Source organism: Artemia sp. Qi Xiang Cuo, chromosome 3 (assembly GCF_049724085.1).
Source record: "Artemia sp. Qi Xiang Cuo chromosome 3, ASM4972408v1, whole genome shotgun sequence".
In the NCBI taxonomy this organism is placed as follows: domain Eukaryota; kingdom Metazoa; phylum Arthropoda; class Branchiopoda; order Anostraca; family Artemiidae; genus Artemia; species Artemia sp. Qi Xiang Cuo.
In genome coordinates this window covers 5,035,049-5,051,542 of record NC_142796.1, presented here as the reverse complement: position 1 = coordinate 5,051,542, position 16,494 = coordinate 5,035,049, and the positions used below count along the sequence as shown (strand labels likewise).

At 35.2% G+C, this 16,494-nt stretch overlaps 1 protein-coding gene across 9 annotated transcripts in view; it reads left to right on the top strand.

Annotated features, from left to right (window-relative positions):
• The window catches only part of LOC148953684 (28S rRNA (uridine-N(3))-methyltransferase-like), a 65,224-nt gene continuing 48,730 nt past the window's right edge, over positions 1-16,494 (top strand). The window contains exons 1-3 of one of the 9 annotated variants that reach the window (XM_089108425.1): positions 1-106; positions 12,354-12,833; positions 15,822-16,403. In XM_089108425.1, the coding sequence (XP_088964551.1) occupies positions 12,355-12,833; positions 15,822-16,362 (1,020 nt within the window). In that variant the 5' untranslated portion in view covers positions 1-106; position 12,354 and the 3' untranslated portion in view covers positions 16,363-16,403. Of the gene's footprint in view, positions 107-6,441; positions 6,570-6,680; positions 6,751-7,477; positions 7,552-9,329; positions 9,565-12,353; positions 12,834-15,821; positions 16,404-16,494 lie in introns of those variants that run through there. The other 8 variants (XM_089108421.1, XM_089108422.1, XM_089108424.1 and 5 more) reach the window with 8 other exon arrangements.

Genomic DNA, 16,494 nt, shown 5'->3' with positions numbered 1-16,494 from the left:
AGTTGTCAACTGGTGTTGGGCGATATTGGCCAACACTGTGTTGTGTTGGGCCAACACTAGCCAAAGCCAAAGCTAAAAATTCGAAATTTGTATAGTCCTACCATAGGTAAATTATTACGCTTAAGGGTAATTCAGATAATCAATTTGTGGATTTATAACTTTTTTGGATAAAATTTAGATCAGTGACTGTTGAAGTTAATGAAAATTTCGGGAATGGCTTCAGGCTAGCCTAGAGCAGCGTTGCCACCGTCCGGGATTAATCCCGGTTTTCCGGGATTTTTTTTTGCGGTCCGGGATTTTTTTTGTGTCCGGGACTTTCGGGATTTCTTTAATAAAAACCGGGATTTTTTGCTAAAAACCGGGATTTTTGCTAAAAACCGGGATTTTTTATTAAAAAGAGATTTTCAACGATTTTGGCTGATAGTCTACTTTTTTTTCTGTACAGTATCACGAATATTCTCTGTTTTTGCTAGTTCCCTCTGGATTTGCGCTATTACACTGTAGAAACAATTTTTTCGTTCCGGATTTAACTTTTGAAAATTGGAGTCGAGCGGCGAATTCGAATTTTAAACGTGCTTTAACCTTGCAGGAAGTATTGAAAGTAGTCTCAACTGACGCCACCGTCAAGAGGAGACTTAAATCTCTCAGGTCAGTGCCCCGTGCAATGCCTCGGGCAAAGTTAAACTCAGAAAAGGTAAGTAAAAAGCGTACGGCATTCTACTTATTCTGTATATATATAAGTTGAATAAGTTTAAACAGGGATCTGAATCTCAAAGTAGAGTTTTTCCCCTCGCTGATGGTGCTATTCCCAAGAAGCTTAACTTTATTTTGTTAACTACTGAACTATTGTATTATACCACCTATAAAATTGATCTTTGTTAGGTTACCCTGCATAGGCCTAACTTATTAGGTTTCTCCTAATTTTCTTGAACAAGTAGGCTAGCCTAGGCTATTTGATTAGGCTGATTATTTTAGCCATATGGATTGCTGAATGTTTTGAATGCATTGATAGTTAATAGTAGAGTCTAATGGCAAATACACAATTTAGTTTAAGCATAGCTTAGGCAAATTCAAGAAAATACTGCCCAATCTTAAACACATGATCCTATAGGCCTTGTAGGATACAAAGCCACTCAAACATAAATAGATTCAATCCCAGACATGTGCTGTAAAGAAAAATAAGGCTACTAGGGTTTGCTAACTTTTCTTTAAGCTTAATTTTCAGTATAAAAAAGTTTCTGAGATCACATTGAGCTAATCCCAACAAGGTAATCTAAATCTATACATATGCAAGACTAAGAGCTTGCTTGGAAATGTAGGCTCTATTTGAATGAAATTATGCTCGTTTGTTTGTCCAAAGTTAGTGATTATCCAAACACCAGGGGTGCTTGGATAATATACCCAGTTCTTCATCAGCAGCTGATGTGTATTACCAAATAAAGCTAGTTTAAAGAAAAATCAAACTGTTTTGTTAAGCCTAAAGGTGTATCTGGCTTTGTGGGGGAATAGACAAGGAAATAGAAAATCTAATGGTATATTTCCTTTTTTTCTTTATCTGATTTCTCCCCTTTAATAAATATTAGAGCTAAAAATATGTTTTGCTATTACTAGGCCTAGACTAGTCTATCTTTACAAAGCCTATCTTTAGTCTACTTAAAATTTCCTTTTCCTGACCTAGCCCCATTTTCCATTTCCTGACTTGAAGTAAAATCAAGTAATTGGAAGCATTTCATCAAGCCACAATGTCCATTGGGCTTGTTTACATAATGGGCTGGGGCTTGATGGCAGAATTTGCTTCAACCAACTCATTTTTTTTTTTTTTTTTTTTTTTTTTTTTTAAATTACCGACTGGCAGGATCAATACAAGATACTAGGGTATATAGGAGTGCTGTTATTGATGTGAAAAGTAAAGACCACCATCTAGTAGTTTCTAGGGTTAATCTAAAGCTGAAGTCTCGGAAGGGTAACTACCTCCCAGGAAGTTATGATGTTGGTAGACTCCAGGATGAGAATTTGAAACAAGCTTTCCAGGAACAGTTGAATACCAAACTTGAGAGTTTAAAAGTTGACAATGTGGAAGATGGTTGGAATAATTTTAGAAAAGCATTCTGGTAACATGAATTTGTGTGGGCTTTTCTACCTCCCACCACCCATTTCCAGACATATTGTAAGATGACCTCTTTTTTTAATTTCAAGGATAAGTTTTTTAGGTAGAGAGGAGGTAACAAGAAAAATCTTTAGTCAGAACTTTTGAGAATCTTTTAAATTTCTTTCTATAAAATGTCCATATAAATAGACTAGCATTAGATTTTATGATTTAGGGGGTCTGCAGTATATTATACTTCTAATCATGAATTATGATGCATATGCAGTGCTCTTTCTTTCTGGAGAAGTTTCTGTTCTCCAATACAGAAAATCCCTATTAGGTTGCGATTCTGCGAACTCGAAATCACGATAGCTCAAACGTCAAAATCGCTGGATGCAAAATTTGACTTTACACAAAAGCAGCAAAAATCGAGGTTTCAGGGAAATGCAAGGATCCCTACAGATCCAAAAGTAGTAGAAAAGCCGAAAGTACTGCGATATGTCCTTTAATTTGAGTCAGAAAAGTTTAAATTGGCCACACAAAGTTTCTGGAAAGTGATTTTGTGCTTGATAGGCTTAGAGAAGTAAAAATTAAGTAGAGGAGAATGTTAGCCCATCAACTTTTTTTGTGGCAGCAGATAGATAGGAATTTCTTGGCCACTCGAGTACCTAGTCTTTAGCATTCTGACTATGTTTCTCTAGCCTGACTATATTTGTGATCATGCATTGAAGGAATAAGACTTTGCAGCCAAAAATCTTATAAGGCTTTATTTCTACATTTAACCTTGGCCTAGGTGGGTCTGAATGAAACAGAAATTCCAGTATCTAGAAAGTATTTGTTAGAAAGAAAAAAGATCATATAATATTCCTCTGACTTATACAGTATGACCGGTGGAAGATGTTGGACAAGAGACAGCTAGTGAATCAGCTAAGCATTGAAAATAATTGGTAGATCTGTAAATACTTAAGTCCATGGGCGTTGGCTGGGGGGGGGGGGGTTAGAAAAGTCAGAATGCAAAATACTAGGTACTCGAGGGGCCAATAAATTTAAAAATATTTAAAAAAAAATAATATATATAAAAAATATATTAAAATATAATATATATTAGTATAAATATTTAAAAATATTAAGAAAAAATATTTATTTTCAATTTAAAGGACATAGGAACGCAAAAATAATGATAATACCTTCATTCATGGTTAAAAATCTCAATTCATATCCACCAAGCCTTTTTTTTTAACACGTTTAGGGATTTTCAAGATTTTGAGGCCAGACGTCATAATTCCTACACAGTGCTATCCGAGACCACGGCCGCAAAAAATTTGAAAATCGTTGATGTGACTTCTTACCCTGGTTGATTTAAAATGAAGGAAGAAAACAGAAAATGCAGTCTCTCTGCCTGCATTCCCTTATAGCTTTTCGTTAGCTTCGTCTGTAGCCTTTCATCGGCAACTGAGGAAAAATCAGCCAAAGATGATTTCGTCGCAACACCAGAGGGACGCTGCAAGCCCACGGACCAAATAGTAAAGTCGTAAATAAAAATCATTTTAAAAAAGCTTCTACTTTCTGGTGTAGATGGGACCTATCGTTTTATAGGTTTCCATAGAGCCGTCTCTGTATATGTTTTACGTGTCTCTGTCCTTTATCGCCCACCGAAACGACGGGCCTGCGGTGAAGACGACTTTTCAGAGAGTTCGGTCTGGTTTTGCCCCCCCCCCTTCCAAAATTCTGCCTACGCCCATGCTTAAGTCTGCTCTTTTACAGATGAAGGACATTCGTCTCTTGTTTGCGAAAAAGCAGAAGAGTCCTGAGACTACCCATGGAGAGTCAGGATTAGCTGCCACCACAGGTTCGTCAGATCTTGAAAAGGAAATATGACTTACGAAACATCCACGTCAAGAGCCCGACGCTGGCTGTTCTGCCGACGCGGATTCGTCACATTTTGAAAACGACGTGTTTACTACCGTACGCCCACATCGACAGTCCGACTTCGATAATGAATACTCCTCCTCTGAAGATTCAGAGGACGAACATTCTTCTGAAGATCTAACCGAAGACCTTAGGAATAGTGACGAGGGGTCAGAATTTGATCCAAATCCTGTGTCGCCGTCGGAGTCTGATAATGCTGAAAATGGGCGGCATTCTTTGAATGAGAAGAACAGAAATCTTAGAAAGGATTCAGTGAAAACCAAAAATGCGTCATCTTCCAAAGAGATTGGGAAGAGAAGAGAAAAACGTGCAGTCCAGAAAAGCAAAGGCAAGAAAAATTATGTAGATAAGTTCACCAGCAAGTGGCTCCATTTGCAAGAATTTAAGGGCTGGCTTAAGGCGGATGAAAAAGAGCCATCAAAGGCTTACTGTAGCTATTGCTCAAAACCACTCAAAGGGAATAAGTCTGCTATGAGACGGCATGCGTCCAGACCATTTCATGTTAACGCTGTCAAAGCTAAAATGAATCAAGTATCGGCTTTATCATGTGCTTCCAAAGAGCTCCAGGAGCGAGCCAAACTAAGAGACAGTATTTTAGGCCTTGAACTGGGCTTGTGTGCGTTTATTGTGAAAGAGAACCTTCCGGTTTCTAAAATGGATCAGTTGCCTGACGTTTTAAAAAACTACATAAAAGACTCGCCGACTGTTAGTGGTCTTGCTTGCGCCCGGACTAAATCTTCACAAATGATCAAACTCGTGATTGCGAAAGAAAGGGACGAGGAACTTGCTACTGATCTGAAAGGATGCAGATTTTCGATAATCGTTGATGAATCTACCGATGTTTCGTGTACGAAGTTTTTAGTGATTCTAGTGCGTTATGCCAAGAAGGTCGAAAATGATCTTAAAGTTGTCGAAGAATTTTTAGCAATGCCAAAAGTAAAAGATGCATCTGCGGCTGGGCTAAAAGCATTAATCGTTAATGAGTTTGTCACTAGGGGCATCCCTGTAGCAAATATTATTGGTTTTGCTTCTGACAATGCTAGTGTTATGTTAGGCAAAAACAATGGATTGGCTACCCTCTTGAAACAAGAGCTACCATGGCTAGTGGTACATGGCTGCATCTGTCATTCTTTTGCCCTGTGCTCTGCTGCTGCTTGTGAGGCACTGGATTCGTCAGTAATCCAATTTAGTCATGACATAGACAACTGGGTCGCCTTTTCACCAAAACGCAAAGTAGAGTTTAAGGACTGACAGGCCTGTTTGAATATTGCCGAACATGCCGTACTTTATCCAAGTAAAACAAGATGGTAGGCCATGGAGCAGGTGGTGCAGAGATTATTGGAACAGTGGCCTGCATTAACCTTGTACTTTCAGTCGATGATGCTGACAGAAATACCAGCAGCCAACGCAATATTGAAGGGGCTACAAAGCCATGAGTTGCAGCTCTATTATATGTTTCTCGGGTACATTTTGCCTGTGGTGAATAGGCTGAATTTACAGTACCAGAGTGAAGATGTTAGGATTCACCTGATTTTGAAATCTGTGAGAGATACTCTGGGAGAAATTCTGAGAAACTTCATGAAAGAAAATTCTCTGCGAAATAAAGATCCCTTTGAAGTTGACGTCTTCAACCCTCATAACCTGAGACCTTTTAATGAGATTTACTTCGGTGCCAAATTTGATGTTCTAGTCAAGTCGGAAAACTTGCTCAATTAGTCCTTTATTTCCGACTGGCAACTGATGGATTTTTTTGCTTCTGTGAGCACATTCCATTTTTTGGAAGGTTGATTTTGTGTTTTTAGTAAAGCCCTAGTTTTTCAAAATCCTAATATATATTAAAAATACCAGTTTATTCGTAGTCAGTTTGTTTGAGCTAGTTTTGCAGTTTTATCTTGCACAAATTGTGAAGCAATAATTTCTGTCGCTTTAAGTTTCAACTTAGCCCTTTATTTCCGTAAGAAAAAATTGGTTTGACTTTTAGATTAATTTTTTTAAAGAAGGGTATTCTCTTCCTTACGACCCTACGGTCGTTACGACCCTACGGTCGTAACGACCTTACGACCCGACGGTCGTTAGCCGACCCAAAGGTCGTTACGACCCTACGGTCGACCCTACGACCCTACGGTCGTTAGCCCTTTTTACGGAACTTTGGCGAATTGTTTTGGCCTAAAAAAATTTTCGTAGATCCTACTAATACACCAGAACTTTTTCACGTCGAAATAATACTAGGAATATTGACAATCAGTTGTTAGTTACAACTAGAAACCACGTTTCACCGTACTTCGAATTTCGCGCCTTGCTTTTTGCGTCATCACCGTGCAGCCCTATGTTGTATAACCTAAAAACCGTGTTCCGGGATTTTTTTTGAAATTTCGGGATTTTTTTTGAAGAAAAATCGGGATTTTATTTTTGAGCTGGTGGCAACACTGGCCTAGAGACAGATACCAAATCAAGAATCGTAGTCAATAAATGAGAAGAAAAGCTTCATTAGAAAACCATATGAATACATATCCATAAAAATACTGAAATAAATAAACCCTGATATCTTCACATGGTAAAATATTGTTATCAGTTGGTTAAAGGGACAGTAGCCTATACAAGATTCCATACATGAAAAAAAGAACAAGGTCAAAATAGTATTTCATACCTTTTTGTTCAGGAATGGATTCAAGGCCAAAAATATAAATTAAGTAGATATTGTCTGGTAAACCTGTTGAATGATGGCTCTCCTGAAGGTAACATATCTTACTAAAACTAAAAGAGAAGCATCTTAAGATTGTAAATTTTATGCTCATTTTATAGTTTTATTTGCAATTTTGATATTTCATCCCCCTCTTCTAGTGGTATCATGTATAACCCATTTTCATTTACATTTTTGTCATTTTTTGATAATTTAGTTTCATTTAATTTAACTGAAACACAGCTAGGCTATCACATTCAGAAAATGACTCTCTTAACCCAGCTGAGTGCTATAGCCTAGGCTATTTGAGAAATATAAATGTACAAGATTTTTGGCCAACCCATAAAAGACACATTACTAATGCATTTATAAATACCAATTGCAATTCTGGGTAAATTTGCAGTGGGCCTGATAATTTAGCTAGGATGAAAGTGAAAACATCATTTGATGCCTTGTTTATGCTCTTTCATAGTTCAATAGTTGCTTCTGGGGCTAATTGCATCTTGAGCCCTAAAGGTATTTTATATTAATAATGAAAGAGCATAAAAAAGAATCAAATGATGTTTTCACTTTCATCTTAGCTAAATTATATGGCCCACTGCAAATTTCCATGGAATTTTGACAGCAAAGTTTTGAATTGCAAAATTCAGTGCTATTTTTGTTGAAAACATTCAAAAAACTTAAAATTGTAGGAAAATAGTTTATATTTGAGTTGCCTATAATGAGTTTTATATTGTTATACATAAGTATTTTTGGAATATATTAGGCCTACTCTTGAACAACCTGTTTATAAATTAATGATATGTTTCTAACCACTTTGCAATAACTTAACATTAGCCTACTGGTTAAGAATCACGTAAGTGCACATCAAGAAAAGCAAAAATCAGATAGCCATTATCTGGTAATTGTATGTCTGACACAGCTTAAACAATGGTTTCTCACTGCAGAAAATGTATTTAAACTAGTTTTTCTGGGTTTAGGGGGAAAAAGGTACCTAGGTTAGGTTTCATATTTAATATATGCTATAGCCTACTTTATTTAACAAGCAAAACTTAATAAGCATGCTCAAACAGTGGTTGCCACTGTTGCCACACATACAAAATGAGAAAACTATCAGGGATCACCTCTCTACAGGAAAGAATGTTGCTTCAGAGAGGACAGTATTTTACCAGAGTACAAGCTTATGGTAATCAGCATTTTGTGTATAAGAAAACATTTAATAAACCTCCCCCTATGACTTCAGTATCTTCTTCCTGCAATCTTATCTAAAGGAGTTTCCAGTGTGGTCTTCTCAGGTGATGGACTCTTTTCCCTTTGTAATTTCCCCACCATGGGAGATGGCCCATCTTGAGTGCAATATGGGTATGCTACTAAAAAATAAATTATGCTATTCAGTCTAGGATGTTAATATAATCTTTGAAAATTGCATGAATACCCATTTTCCCAATTATGTACATGTCTACATGGACAGTTCTGCTAAAGCTTCAAAAGCTGGCACAGCTGCCTGTATCCCACATCTAAACTTTAATATTTATGACCCCTTTCTGAATAACTCATCAGTACTTTCTGCTGAATTATATGCAGTACAGCCTACATTAGATGCATTAATTGATCTGAAGACCCCTTCAAGGAATATTCTGTCCCTTTCAGATTCTCATTCTCCAATCCATCTCAAAATAAATTATCATGCTGATGACCATGGCCTGAAAGGGATATGCCAAAAGATCAATTATCTATTTTCAACTGGATATTCCATTGCAATTCTTCATAGTCCAGGCCATAAAGAAATCAAATATAATTAAATGGCAGATAATTTTGCAAATAAGGCAGCAGGTATCCCTCCCCCAAGAAATGTAAGGACATTCAATTTTAGAGAGGTCATTAGAGCACAAGCAAAAATTGCTTGCTAACATTTTGTACATCCTCCTTTCAACTCTAAGGACTTTAATATGCTCTACTATAAACTAAAAGCTGGAACTATTTTACTTAATGGTGATCTTTTTAAATGGGGAGTCCACCACACACCCCTATGCAGAAATTGCTATCAAACTTTGGAAAACGCACAACATGTTCTCTTTGAATGCAACCCAAGGGATGAAGATTTGAGGAGACTGAGAAATTACTGTCATCAACTGTAGATCCCAATATCATATGATGCTCTTATTAGTTCCTCTCTTTCACATGACTTGCAAGCCACAATTTATAGGTTGATGATAACGATCTTAAAAAGATGCCATTATTAATAGCCGTACGCTGACTGTAATCAACTAGCAGATATTCTTTGGGATATGGCTAGAATAATTCATAACCAGTGAATGGTTTCCTGGAATTTCATAGAGGTTGATGGACCTCCCATTGGGTCCACAGACCTTGCAAAGTTATGAACAAGAAGTTGCCAAAGCATCTCAGACCCTTGGCATAATCAAGCATACAGTATGCAGTAGATCATCTATAGTTATGACCAAACTGTACACGTGTCTTGTGCAATCATTCCTAGAATTTTGAATGTGTGTTGCAATGTCCCTGAACAAGGAATCTGTTCAAAGACTGGCAAAAAAAAGCTCTCGATGGATACATGAATCTTGATTACCAATCTTGATGGAATAAGCTACATCTCCCAGTGCTTGTGTACAGACATCAAAGAGATAATGTTGTAATGACTTATAAGCTTTTGAATGCTTACTTCTCCTGTCAAAATAACCACTACTTCTCCAATAGAGTGAGTGCCAATTGGAATAACCTTCCTGATATTGCTGTTATGGACCATGGAAGACAGAGTGCAATGCAATTGAGTCAATGGTGCTCCATCATGACTGACCAGCAGCTCTATAGGATTTTTCCCTTATTTTGCTGGACAGTGTGATTCAAGGTAATGTGATTAATTGAAACTTACTGTATATAATAAAATAGGAATTTCATCATTTTTTATGTAGCCCAGGAACTCTGGATTATCAAAAATGTATACAAAAGTATGAAAATGATGGTATTATTAATATTCTAAAAATCTATCTATTTTTGTTCTAGCATTTCTCCTTCTGGAGACTGGCTATTCTACAGGCTTACCAACATTGCCAAGCTACTATATATATATATATATATATATATATATATATATATATATATATATATATCATCATCATCATCATCATCATCATCATCATCATATATATATATATATATATATATATATATATATATATATATATATATATATATATATATATATATATATATATATATATATATATATATATATATATATATATATATATATATATATATATATATATATATATATATATATATATATATATATATATATATATATATATATATATATATATATCTCTCTCTCTCTCTCTCAAAAAAAAAAAAAAAAAAAAAAAAAAAAAAAAAAAAAAAAAAAAAAAAAAACTGTCGTCCTAATCCAGCAATTGAGACAAATGTGCACTTGAACGAAGCTTTTACCTTACACATCTATCCAACTACCTAGGACCAAACAGTATACCCGAATCGTTAACCAAATAGAAAAGTCCAAATCCATGCAAAGTCGTCATCAATAAATGTAAGTCGTTGTAAATTTACCAGCAAAAACACCTTTAAATCTAGCAAAATATTTCCAAGTAGAACCTTATATATATATATATATATATATATATATATATATATATATATATATCTACTGATATTTAGTAATCAAAATGTTAATATTATTTGATTTCTTAAAGTTATAAAAGTAAAAACATTTATATTTTTTCAGTAAAGTGCAAATTTTGTTCTGGCCTTGGGATGGCATAGGGGTTTCGCGCCCAACTTATGTTAATTTCTGCTCGTTTTGATTTTGACACGGTTATTTTTTGCAATTTCTGTTTGTTTTGAGTTTCATTTATTTATCTATGCTGATTTGTGGTAGTTTCACGCTTGTTAGATTATTTGATTTTATTTTTACTCATTTTTTGTTTAATGGATTTCTTTATTTTTCTTTGAAAAACTTATTTTGTGGACAAAGTTTTTTAAATTAATACCAGAAAAGGGCATTTTTCAATGAAAATACTCTCAAAAAGTATTTTACAAAATTTAAGATATTAAATGCACCTCCTACTACTAGCCCTCCTAATTGATACTCCTATAGGCTATACTTCCTTTACCTTATCTTTACTCCTCTTTCCCTTCAAATGATCAGTTTTGTCGCTTATCATGAGGGTAAATATTTCCCTTGTCTTATTCTTGACATTGCTAAAGTGAATGTAATGAGTTTTGTATGTTTTGATAAATAGAAATGGCCTGAACTGGGCAGTGTCATCCGTCAGTGTTTAGAAAATATTCTTAAAAAGTTGTTAGATCCTCTTGCTGCTCAAGGAGTTGCATGCTTTGCATTTGGTCAATGGGGAAAGTAAACATTTTAACTAGCAATAGTCATGCCTTGGATAAACCTCTGTCATGGATAATCCTTTCTTTTACAATGCTGTCATTGTGCAAAGCTGTCCAGTATGACATTCCATCGATTTCCTATTTGATATTGACATTTTCTTTCAACTGAGTTGTTTTACAGTTGAAAAGGTTTGGAAGAAAAGGAGGATATGCTTGTAGACCAAGGTTGGAATGTTGGAAGCATCTTAGACAGTGGTCAAGTATGGTTCTGAAACATGGGTGCTTAAAAAGGCAGAGCAAGATTTGTAAAATGCTTTCCAGAGGAATTGTCTCAGACAGTTTTGTGTAACTGTTTGATTGATAGTCAAACAACAAGCTGCTACAAATAATGAAGCTCTATTCCAATTTCGTGGACTGTAATGAAAGGAAGGTTTAGATGGCTTGGACATGTTTTATGGATGTAGGATGATAGATTGCCAAACGGAACTTCAGGGGATGAATAGTGAAGCTCTGAACAGATCAAGGTAAAGGATACAGCACTAGACCCTTAAAGTCCAAACCAGCAGTGCTGATCTCATTTTAAAGGCCTTTCAGCCAAGAAGTGCAATGGAGGGCTTGGGGTCAGCCATCCTATGATTTTGCACCCCTTCCTGCTTAATTTCGCTAGGTACCCATTTAGAGTTAAGTCAACTCTGGCTGAGCTTACAGAGCCATGCCACTGATCCCCATCCCAAACCAAATAACCGGCCACACCAAGAATCGAACCTCCGCCACTCAGACAAAGGATTCCAAACCTTACCTTACGCGCTAAACACTTGTCTAGGTCTGCCCAGTATGAACAAATTAGGGCAGAGAAGCGTGCACAGTTGTGTTGGGCTCAGGTGGCTTGGTTCTGATGTAAGCTGTTAGTAGTAGTTGTAGTAGCATTTTTCCTTCAGTAATTAAAGGTGCTTCTTGTAATGGAAGCAGTTGACATTACTGCTAATTGTAGCTTTTTTTATACAAGTGTAAAAAACAGATTCCGCACATACAAGTATGTATGGAAGAACTTGGAAGGGTTAAAACAAAGGCAAATTATGTTAACAATATTGGAAATGATAAGAAAATTGATATTTGAGGGCTGGAAACCCCTCTGCTCGGTATACATGCCTGTTCTAAGGCCCTGATCCATTTTATTTATTTTATAGCTTTGATTTTTCTTTTCATTTGCTTCATTTTCAGAATTTCCTTGCTCAAGCAGAATTTTTGGATTTCACATTTCTTGTTTTCATTTCTCTTCGTTTTCAGAATGGATTTGTCATCATCACCTCCTGCAAAAAAGCAGAGAACAAAGAAGAGAAAACACAAAATTGATAAATACGTAGAAAGCATTCCTGATACTTTTCAAGATGAAACAAAAGAAGTAGTTAGTCATGTCAAAACCATAAGTATAGCATTGCCAGGGTCAATTTTGGATAATGCACAGAGTCGAACATTAAAGGCCTTTCTGCCAGGACAAATTGCAAGGGCTGCTGTTTTATTTGAAGTAAATGAAATAGTTATTTACAATGATAGTGACGTACCATTCCAAGATAGTGATGCACACAGTTTTGGTAGTCACCACTGTCACAGTGTTGCCAGCATGGGTATATTTTTGCAATATCTAGAATGTCCTCAGTTTATAAGGAAAATTTTGTTCCCAAAAAATCCAGATTTGAGGACAGCACGAGAATTGAATCGTGTCAAATTAGAACATATGAAAGAAGTTACTGAAGAGAGTAGATTCTGGTGAGTATAGGTTGAACAAAATATATTCAGCTATAGCAGCACACAGGATGTGTTCTTCTCTTCAGATTGATCCAAAGCATCACTGTCCTTGTGAAAGCCAAAAAATTATGACTTGATAGTGCATTGTTTTAGGTTTCCTACCTCCCCACCCTCATCCCTTCTAGAAGCCCTTTCAACACCCCTCTGCTTCAAGGATCAAACCTGTAATCGTTGTTTTTAGACAATTTTTATAAGTATGTGAATCTACTGATGCGTGGCAAAGGTGCTGCTGGTCCCCCTCGGAAGACCAAAGAATCAACAAATTGCGCAACTTTGCAATTTCTTTGATAATATACCCTATAAATCATATGGACTACCACTCCCTAACCCTCCCCTCTGTTTAATGGTAAATTAGACTAGTGCTTTCTTGAAAGAATTTCTTAAACCAATAAATAGACATTTGATAATTTCAAGTATTACTGTTTCACTTTCAAAACATTTAAATCAAAGATTTTTTTTTTAGCAAATGTAACTAAATGTACCAATTAATTCTGCATTCATTGTGATAAAAAATGTTTGAGCATTCTCTCATGAACCATTGAGATAAAAAATCCAAAATTTAGCATTGGTGGAGGGGGGCTAAGGGGATCAGCTACTCCTCATATATGGGATAAATTGCGTTTTAAGCTTGAGTATTGCTCTTCTTTTTTTTTTTAAGCCTTCTTAGTTTTTTGCTTAATTTAAGTTTGTTTTTAATACCATAATAAGAGTGATCCTAAATATGAAAATGTTGTCTCCCTCAACTCCCAACTTTTCTCAATAAGTTTAATTTTCGTACAGTCATCCCTGAAAAAAGCACATCTTTTGATATCCTATTTGGTCAAAAAACAAAATAAGGAGGTGTTGTATATTTTGACTTCAGTCGGATGTCGTTTTTTATAGGTAGTTTTTTCCCCCTTTTTTTATTATTCAAAATTCCTCAGGTCAACAACTTTTGAAGCGTGTATTAAAATCAAGTTTTACATATCTGGAATCATATAATAAAGTTAAATAAATATAAAATATAAACATAAACATAAAATAAAGGGGTTTCTTTTAATATATACATTGGTGTCAAAATTTGCTTTTATAAAGCTTCGGTCTCTGTTAATAAGATTTGCTCTTCACTTAACCGTCACTGCCATAAGTAGTTTGATATGATGTCTTCTTAACAAAAGATGTATTTTTTCTTGTACTTCTTTATTAAACAAAAAAACAAACAAACAAAAAACATAAAAAAAAGAATGACTTTACTTATCAAGCGACCGTGGTCTGTATAACCCACATTAAAAACTAGACAATAACCACACCTGATAGGTATTTTTCCACTTTTAACCTGTACTTTATACAGGTAATTTCTAGATTGCGATTCTGACCCAGGCCCAGATGAGCTCAGACCCAGGGATAAAAATCTTTGCTCAGTTTTTGTCCAAAGGACCCTTCTTCATGGAAATGTTGGTCTAAAACTAATTTTGTATTTCTGACCTGTCTCTAGAATATCTTCTGTTGCCAAGTTAGTAAATTCTTCTGTACCTATTTTTGTCTTTAAAACAATTTTCTTATAAATATCAAGACAATTTTTATAAAAGTAAATATTACCAAAAGAAAGAAAAAAACAGTAAATAGCAGCAAAATATAAGCAAAATAAATTATATATATAAAATATATATATATATATATATATATATATATATATATATATATATATATATATATATATATATATATATATATATATATATATATATATATATATATATATATATATATGTATATATATATATATATATATATATATATATATATATATATATATATATATATATATATATATATATATATATATATATATATATATATTTTAGTAATTTGTGGTGCAATATCTGTGTTGCAGTCCAAGTCGTTCGATCCTTTGCTCCGAAAATTGACGTATGAGGTATTTTTATGCTCCAAAACCTGCGAAATAGCGAATCTTATAATCTAACAATGGTTGTTTACAGACCAAATAAATGCACGGGGTATTCATAGAGAGTTAAAACAGTTAAAAAAAATTCCGACATAACATCTTGGTTTCGGATGCCAGTGGAGGCGGAGAGCACATGGTCCTGACGCAAGTAGAAAGTAGTAGTAAATACTTATAGGGGGGTCGTCAGGCTGGGAATCTTACCCCTGTCTCTCGTGGGTGACTAAGTATAAATGGAAATTTTTTTAGTAAAATTTATAACACATATGACACTTATCTTCAAACAGAAAGTGCTTTCTAAGACCGATGCGACTCCCTCTCTTTAGAATTAGTTTTGAATACTGTACAAAAATGTAAATTAGTCATTTATTATTTCCCATGGCTATGTTTATCCTGTATTGTTTAAAATTTATGCTCTTAAACATAGTTTAAAAGCAGCAACCCGAGAATATCTTAGAACTTAATCTACAGTTCTCTTTAGAAGCTTAGGAAAAGTAGATTTGGCATGTTAAGAGGTTCAATATGTCTGTGAAAATGTAGATCACCTCCAACATCAACTATGTTGTAGTCAATGTTGGACCAAAGAGGGTCATCGTCCCTCCTTGGGGGTGTGCAACTTATTTCCGTGCAGTTTCTATTTTCATTAGCATAATTCTGTGGAGCCTTTCCCTCCCCTGCATAAAAATGGCCCTCCACCCTACCAAAAAATCCTGGATACGCAGACACCCTAACGGGTCGCGTTAGGGCCACGCCCTCCACATGTTTATCGATCACCTTCCTACATGTTGCTGGGTTTTCTGCTTATTTCAGAAGACACGAAAGGTCACATCCAAATTAATATCATGTTCTTGAAAAATATTAAGTGTAAAAACCATGCATTTTCGCAAATGTTAATACCTGGTGTTTTTTATTTCAAACATGTTTTTGCTATATAATTGCTTGTCTAATTTATTTGCTATTATCATGTCGGTTACTCGTTGCTCTTACCTTGCTGTCACTTATTTCAGTGAAGGAATAATCAGTAAACGTCTTGGACCCCCAGGAAAATCTTATGCTAAGATTAGTGAACATTCAAATGATGTATTAGTGAACAAAAAACTTGACCCAGGTACAAGAGTTACCATAAAACTCGAACCAATAAAATCCGAAGAAAAATTTCGAAAAGGACAAATAGTATCCCCATTGACACCCCTAGCAACAACTGGAGAATATTGGGGGTACCAAGTCCGTCTTGCCGACAGTCTAACAACTGCGATGAACCAGTCACCTTTCAAGGAAGGCTATGACCTCATAATTGGTACTTCAGAACGTGGTAAGGATGTTGATGACGTCAGATTTCCGGATTTCAAGCATGCTTTAATTGTTTTTGGGGGAGTGAGAGGCCTGGAAGAGGCTGTAGAAAATGATGACGCAATCACCACCTCAGATCCAAGTGATTTGTTTAAATTTTATATTAATATTTGTCCAAATCAGGGATCTAGGACAATAAGAACTGAAGAAGCAGTTTTCATAGCTTTATCTGTTCTACGTGATAAATTTTTTGGATAAATTGATTAAATTCCTTGTCTTAAAAAATTTGCATTTTCTTTAACGTTTAGGTTTATGTGAGTATTTCGAAGGTTATTATCAGAGATTTTTCTGAAATATCAAATTCAGTGTTTCATTAATCAAAGGGGTAAG